The sequence below is a fragment of the Bidens hawaiensis genome, unplaced genomic scaffold (genome assembly GCF_021521415.1).
Source record: "Bidens hawaiensis isolate Kalapana, Puna unplaced genomic scaffold, B.hawaiensis_p1.1 tig00003649_1, whole genome shotgun sequence".
Lineage (NCBI taxonomy): Eukaryota > Viridiplantae > Streptophyta > Magnoliopsida > Asterales > Asteraceae > Bidens > Bidens hawaiensis.
The window spans coordinates 148087-156161 of record NW_027491208.1 but is presented as its reverse complement, the minus strand read 5'-3'; the positions used below and the strand labels follow the sequence as shown (position 1 = coordinate 156161).

At 34.6% G+C, this 8075-nt stretch overlaps 1 protein-coding gene across 2 annotated transcripts; it reads left to right on the top strand.

Annotated features, from left to right (window-relative positions):
- Nucleotides 1-737: 737 nt before the first annotated feature.
- On the top strand, nucleotides 738-5327 carry LOC143623957 (protein NPGR2-like). 2 transcript variants are annotated; one of them, XM_077094736.1, is made up of 5 exons: nucleotides 738-1001; nucleotides 1369-1636; nucleotides 2651-4135; nucleotides 4479-4632; nucleotides 4786-5324. In XM_077094736.1, the coding sequence occupies exons 2-5, from the start codon at nucleotides 1391-1393 to the stop codon at nucleotides 5100-5102; spliced, it is 2202 nt and encodes a 733-aa protein (XP_076950851.1). In that variant the 5' UTR covers nucleotides 738-1001; nucleotides 1369-1390; the 3' UTR covers nucleotides 5103-5324. The 2 variants fall into 2 exon arrangements, with proteins under 2 accessions (XP_076950851.1, XP_076950852.1); XM_077094737.1 differs by lacking the exon at nucleotides 738-1001 and having other exon boundaries at nucleotides 1278-1636; nucleotides 4786-5136; nucleotides 5170-5327.
- The last annotated feature ends 2748 nt before the right edge of the window (nucleotides 5328-8075 follow it).

Sequence of the window (8075 nt, the reverse complement as noted above, 5' to 3'; positions counted from 1 at the left end):
ACCATGGCCGTGTTGATGTCAACATAGTCCGTGTTTTCATTAGTTTTTGTCATTTCCTGTTGTACTTTCACTATGGGGTGTGTTGGCGTCAACATAGGCTATGTTGTGACTTCCGAATTTCATCTTTTCCTCGTGTGCTTGTAACATGGCTATACCTTGCTTCAACATGGGGTATGTTGAGTCGGTTTTCATAGTTTTCTCCGTTTTTCTTCATATATCAACTCGTTTTATGCTTTATATTCTTTAGGCTATATTTACCTAGAAATAAAAATTATAAACATAAATGGTTATTTATTCTAATATTTTCGCCAATGTTATGCCTATTTGGAAATATTTTAATGGTGAAAAGATGTATAAATTTATATATATCAAAGAGTAATCTTGTCAAAGCGTAAAACTTAAATAAGAATAAGAAATATGCAATTAAAATTTTAAGCTAGGTAAATATGCATATGTGATTTGTCATTTTTATAAGAGAACTACTTTTGTCCAAACAAAATTTTAAGCTAGGTAAATATGCATATGTGATTTGTCATTTTTATAAGAGAACTACTTTTGTCCAAACTTATTTTCATTCAAAATCATTTACCATTTTACCAAACTTAAATCAAAACTCACTATCAAAAAACACACCTTCAGTTAACTTGAGAGACAAAAGTACAACTTTAACTATTTAATATACATTAAACAATAGGTAATGACATGGGATAAAGAGCTTATTCAAAAAAGTCATGCTAAAAAAGTCTTCCCTCCATTCACATTCACACACACACTCACATTTACTCCCAATTCCCATTCCCTTTCACTTTCACATTCCGTACTCATTATCACCTATCACCAACCCAAACACGGGGATTTCAATTCCATCAAACTGAACAAACATCAAGCATTGGATTCTCTTAACAACCAAAAAGCCCAAATCTTTATATTATTATCGGATGATTCCAAATCAAATGGGTAGTGTTTGCTTTCATGTCTTGTGGGATCTTCAGATAAAAAAGGTTCCTTTTTTTTCAATTTCTACTGTTTCTTTTACCAGCTTTCTTCTTATTACTTATTACTCTTTTACACCTCAATTTACGTTACCTTTTTTTCGCTTTATGAGCTTTGATTTACCGCCACGTATGATTTGAGTAACAAAAGCTTGACTTTTTGTAAAAGAGATTTGTGGGTTTTTGTTAAAAACTGAATCTTGATGGATAATTGAGCTAAAATAAATCATGGATTTTTTTTTAGAAAAATTGAATCTTGATGGATAACTGATCTCAAGATTTGTGGGTTTTTGTTAAAAAAATGAATCTTGATCACCATTAGAGTGGGTGTTTGAGTTTGATTAGATTGACAATTTGGGTTTGTTTTTTTCGAAAGATTGCAGATGTGAAGGTGGGAAATGAAAATTAAAGAGTGGATTGATAGATACAGAATTAGACTGAAGAAGATGATGATGAAATGCTTTCATTCTGGGGAGCAATTGGAAAGAAAGGAGATGAATGCTTCATCGGAATCGTTAGCTACTCGGGATTTTTCGGCCAGCGGGTATTCGTCTAGGCCCGGTGAAGCTGATCCCAAGTTGGATAATAGTAATATTGAAGAAGCTGAATCTTCTCTTCGTGAGAGTGGGTTTCTTAATTATGAGGTAAAGTTTGTTAATTTTGATTGTTCATTAGTTTGGATAATGTTGTGTGAAACATGCTTGACTTAAAGTTGCAATAATATCTGATTGTGAGTTTTAGTTCGGGATGGCAATTGGGTTAGGTTGGTGGGTTGAAATTGATGAACCAGAACATGAGTTACATGACCTGTATAACTTGTTTATCTAAACGCTCTGATGGGTCAAAATGGCTTAATGGGCCAATGGGTCAACTTTACATTTGTTTATATGTGATTATTGTGACTTAGAGTTGCAATAATCGTTTTTTAACATTTGAAGAAACATTGTGATTGTCGGATTGTTAGTTTTAGTTAGGGATGGCAATCGTGTTGGGCTGGTTGGTTAATATTGACGAACTGAACATGACCCGTATAATTATCCATGTCAAAGACTCCGACTTACTTAAAATCACAAGATCCATGATCCGTGTATAACCAGTTTGTCTAAACGGGCTGATGGGTCGAAACAGCTTAATGTGCCACTGAGTCAACCAGTTTAAAGTTCAACCGGCCTAAAACTAGAATCATTTTTTACTAAGTGTAAAACATTAAATATGGGAAAATGAGATTCTGAAAGAACCCGACTTAAACGGGTTAACGGGTCGACATGTTTGATTTTAGTGCAACCCGAACATGACCCGTTTATGAAATAAACGGGTTAGGGTTAGATAGATCAACCCGAACACAACCTGTTTTCGCAAACAGGCTAGACGGGCCGGCCTAAAATCTGATTATTTTCGTATTATGTTACGGGCGGTGTAAGGAATTTACCACACCTAATTTAAGTTTACTTCAGGTGCAACAAAACTTATTAAAGATAAAGTTTTAAACTTTTACTCATATTTCACAATATTTCTATCCTTTTGTCACAAAAATGTACCTTTTTGAGTTTATTTTCACTAGTTATTCATTAATTATAAAAATTTTCCAAACACTAAAACATTTAATTACAAGATTATTAATACTTCAACATGATCTGATATATCTTTGCAACTCACAGGAAGCAAGAGCGTTATTAGGCAGGTTAGAGTACCAAAAAGGTAACATAGAGGCAGCCCTACATGTATTTGAAGGAATCGACATCCCCGCCATTATTCCCAAAATCAAAAACTCACTTGTCAAAAGATCTGAACCACCAAGACGCCATTCACTAACCGATAACGCCCCACAAATGTCGGTTCATGCTATTAGCCTACTATTTGAAGCCATTTTCCTCAAATCTAAATCACTTCAAGCTCTAGGCCGGTTCAAAGAAGCTGCAGAATCATGCAGAATAATATTAGAAACAATCGAATCTGCATTACCTGACGGGTTTCTTGATTTTGCATCATATTTTAAACTTCAAGAAACTGTTAACAAATCAGTCGAGTTGTTACCTGAACTCTGGAAACTAGCTTCCGACCCTCAATCAGCAATCTTGTCTTACAGGCAAGCCCTACTTTACCAATGGAATCTTGATCATAACACGCGAATGAATATTGAAAAAGAGTTTGCTATATTTCTGCTATACAGCGGTTGCGATGCAAGCCCCCCAAATTTGAAGTCTCAAATGGAAAGTTCTTATGCACCCAAGAATAATCTAGAAGAAGCTATTCTTTTGCTACTGATTCTGTTGAGAAAGATGGTTATTGGTGTAATCGAGTGGGACCCGTCAATCTTTTATCATCTTTCATTTGCTTTATCGATTTCGTGTGAGTTAACGTCACTTGCGCATCAGATTGAAGAATTTCCACCTGGGATTCTTGAAAGGAAAGAAAAGATCAATACTTTAGCATTATGTTATTATGGGGAAGGTGAAAAGATTGTCTCTTTGAATCTTTTACGAAGTTTGTTTAATGATAATAATAATAAAGAGAAAGAAAGCCAACAAAGTTATGATTTTGAGATGTTACTTGCTTCCAAGATTTGTTGTGAAGTGGAATCTGATTCCATTGAAGAAGGAATTGAATACCTTCATAAGCTAATCACAAGTTTCAAAGGAAATTGCGAGGAAATGATTAATGTTGCTAATTACCAACTTGGAATCTTACTTTCTGCAAAATCAAGAACGGTTAGTTTGGATTCTGAGAGGGTGACAACACAAATGGAAGCTTTAACTGCACTTGCATCTGCACACAAAATGATGAAAAATGATGCTGATGTTTTGTTTAATCTTAGCCTTGAATATGCAGAAAATAGGAAGTTGGATATTGCTCTATATTATGCTAAACAGCTTGTGAAAGTTGAAGCTGGTGCTAATGTAAAGGGATGGATTCTTTTAGCGCGTATATTATCCGCTCAGAAACAATATTCTGATGCATTAAATATAATTGGCGCGGCTTTAGATGAAACCGGAAAGTGGGATCATGGTGAACTTTTAAAAACAAAAGCAAAGTTACAGATTGCACAAGGTGATTTGAAGAATGGTATTGAGACGTATACGCGTCTTCTTGCGGTTCTTCAAGTTCAAAACAAGAGTTCTGGTCTTCATAAGAAACTATCAAAGGTAGTTAAAATTTATTTACGGAAGAAATTCATATATCCTGTCAAAACTTGGTATAATATCATATTTTCCTGGCAAGAAGTCATAATATCAGATATATATACCCATTTTCAAATTATGACATTATACCCTTTCCATAAAACTTGCATCAAGATATGCGAAGGGTATAGTGATCATCTATTTAATGAAACGGGTTATATTTATCATCAATTTTTTTATCGAGTAAATATGATTTTGTGTAAATTTTCAGAGGCATATATGAAATCGCCCCTAAATTCATTTTCTTGTTTTATTTTCAAGAATTTGGTTAACTAAATCAAGATTCTGAATTTACCCTTCGTTTCAGAAGAGTAGCGACAAAGAACGGGTTCTAGAAATGGAAACATGGCATGATCTTGCAAACGTGTACACTAGTTTATCACAATGGCGTGATGCTGAGGTGTGCTTATTAAAATCTAAGGCCATCAATCCTCACTCAGCTTCAAGGTGGCATGCAACAGGTACAGATAATCTGATTCATCCAAAACACTATTTAGTATCATACAATCACTTTCAAAACACATATCCAAACACCCCTTTATTCAAAATCTTGAATTAAAGTTTGCAACTTTGTTTATGCAAATCACACAAAACTCATTCTTTGAACATTGCAGGCTTACTCCAACAAGCCAAAGGTCAAAGGGAAGAAGCATTGACTTTTTTTGAGAAGGCATTAGATGTTGACCCAAACCATGTTCCTAGTTTGATATCAACTGCCATTGTGCTTAGAGAACCCAATAGTCGGTCACTTGCGGTTGCTAAAAGCTTTCTAACAGATGCGTTAAGGCTCGACAGAACGAATCCGCGTGCATGGTTCAATCTTGGTCTGGTTCATAAGGCTGAACATGGTTCATCGGCTCTAGAAGCCGCCGAGTGTTTTGAGGCTGCCATTATGCTTGAGGAATCTGAACCAGTTGAACCATTCAGATGAACCATGGCTTAGAGTCCAAATTTCAACTACATTGGTCAATGGTTTAACTTTTTGTTTCATGATAGAGATAGTTTGTTTAGTTTGTAATGCAATAGGTATACCAAGAAAAGGCTTGCCACTAGTGTGAATGATAGTGTTTATTATATTTTTGATAATTTGTATATGTATATTAAGTTAATGATTAATCAACTTGGTTTTGTCAGTGATTCAAGCTATGTTTTAAAAGCACTATATTTGTTTCTTGACGTTGTCATGATCAGTTTTGATTTTTCAAGAAAATAATAACATATGTTACAGAAAAAAGACAATTCTTGTGAAACTAGATTAAAAGTCTCCTAAATGAAATGAATTGTGTTGGGTGGATGATCATTGAATTTGAACCTAACTTATTCCATATAATTATAAGACTATGAGGAGTGGATGCCAATTTATTTATTATTTTGTAGTGTCATGTCAGCGGCACATCATACTCCACTGAACTCCACCATCTTTCACAAAATCATGGAAATGGTCACCAATTCACCTCTTTCCTTCATTCTCAAATAAAATAATAATATTTATATAACTAATTTAATTTAATATAACTAAGATTAATCTGAAACAACTAAATTAAAATTTAAATAAAAATAAAGTTGCATTTATTGAAAAAATAACAGGAAATACAAATTACTTAATTTAAAACATAAAATGAGGAAAAAAATACAATTAAACATATTTTGCGGCGATTTGGGCTTGCAACACCTCCAATGCTCGTTTACGTTTTTCGTCTATGACGTCGATGTTAGTTTGGAGGATTTTAAAGTCCTCCCTCATTGATGACTCCTCTTCCTGCTTCCTCACCTCCTCCATCGTTTTTTCTCTCATTTTGAGTTTCCGCTCCTCAATTTTCGTGTAGTTGGTGTTAAACGCATCTAAGTTGTTTGACAATGATTCCAATTTATCCATCGTTAAATTCGATGACGAGCTTCCGGCCGCTCGCTTGCTTTTGTCACGCCCGAGAGGGCGGATAGGTTGGTTTATGTCCAGGATGTCATCAACATCATTCATGTCGGAATCGATAGAGATGAAATCATCATCTTCGGATGTCTTTGCGCGTTTCGAACCACCAATAACACCACCAAGTGCAACAAGTGTAACTACCACCATAAGGGGACTTGTGAAAGTTTTTCATGCCACATTTGTAAACAAACTGGACACCTGGCCAAGAACTGCAGGTCTTTTGGAAACAACACCGCTACACCATCAACAAACAATCGTGGATACTATGAGTGCGGTGCTACTGGATATTTCAAAAAGGACTGCCCAAAACTCAAGAATCAAACTATTGGGCCAGCTCGTGGAAGAGTGTTTTATTTACGAGCTGCTGATGCCCGTCAAGATCCAAATGTTGGTACGGGTACGCTCCTCACTAACAATCATCATGCTCCTATGTTATTTGACACTAGTGTGAATAAAAGTTATGTGTCAGTTGAATCTAAACCCTGAATCAAAATAAAATCAACCAGGTTAATGGAAACCGAAGAGGTTATTCATGGGTGAACCTTATATCTAGAGAATCATTCGTTTAGATCTTCTATTCGTATAATTTATAAAAAAAAAAATAACTTCAAGCCTTGTAGAAGTCGTGTTAAACAAGTCAAGGTGCCTAAGAATCCCAAATGCGGTCCTAAGTTTACTAGGAAACGAGACAAGCAAACAAATGTAGATACCCTCATTACTTCTAGAGACACCCACTATCGATAGCTCTAACTAAAATTTGGGAACGAAATTTTCTTAAGGTGGGGAGAATGTGACACCCCGTCAAACAGGGTTGTTATCCGTACAACATTAAATTATAATTAAATTGAAAACATTTATCATAGACTTAATTATGAGTAATTAGGTCGTCATGCGCGTCTAGTAGTCAACGTTATTATATGTCTAGTTGGTAATCGTTGGAGGATTACCAGGTCACGCTAGTCTGTCCGACACACACAAATGTTGGTGATTAAAAACGGTTATAATAGAACACACAACAATAATACACACACATATATATATATATATATATATATATAATTATGTATTATCTTACGATGTTAAAACAATAGTATGTTGGAATATATATTTTATATTCAAATAAAAGTATGTCTCGTAAATAACTAATTATTAGTAATGAACTATATACGTGGGTACCGACACGAAACGAGCCATAAACTGATACACTGCTATCGCTCGACGTTAGGCCTATCACATGGTTAGGATAACTTATTCAGTTTCAAATAATGTTAAAACCAAACCCAATACTTAAATGAATAGCCACTAGACAGAAACAAAAGTGTCCAAACTACAAGATAAAAGTAACATAATTATATCAACTATAAATATTATTCACCCAACACATGTTATGCAAGTATTGTATTTTACTACAAATATCTATCGATAATGCTTTTATTTTTCCTAACTCTAAATGAAATAAATAACTATTGTATTAAATAATTATCACACAACCAAATAGACATCAATCTAACAACTTGATTTTCTTGATCCATACTCCTTTCCCCAAGATTTTACCTCATTGACTTTTAAACCCATACTTCCTTGATTTCTTTCTTTGTTGGCTAAACTAAACATGATGATGAGATATGAGGAGTACAACCTATCAAAACTAATATTTAACCCCATACCTCTTTGTAGCAATCACCAACTCACCTTACTTCATCTCCCTTCTTTTTAGATCACCCCAATGTTGGGTTTCAGTGGTGATCGGTCAACGGTTTAACTTTTAAACCCGGTTTAATAAAATTAATTTCATAATTATTAATCACATTAATAACAGAATACGCAGCGGAATATAAAACGCGTAATCACCAAAAACGGAACCGTACAGGATCCGGTTACAAACGATACGAGTACGAGTAATAATATACGATATATTGTTCACTACCGATGAGATAAATAATACCTCGGTTAATGATTAACCGGTTGAGACAC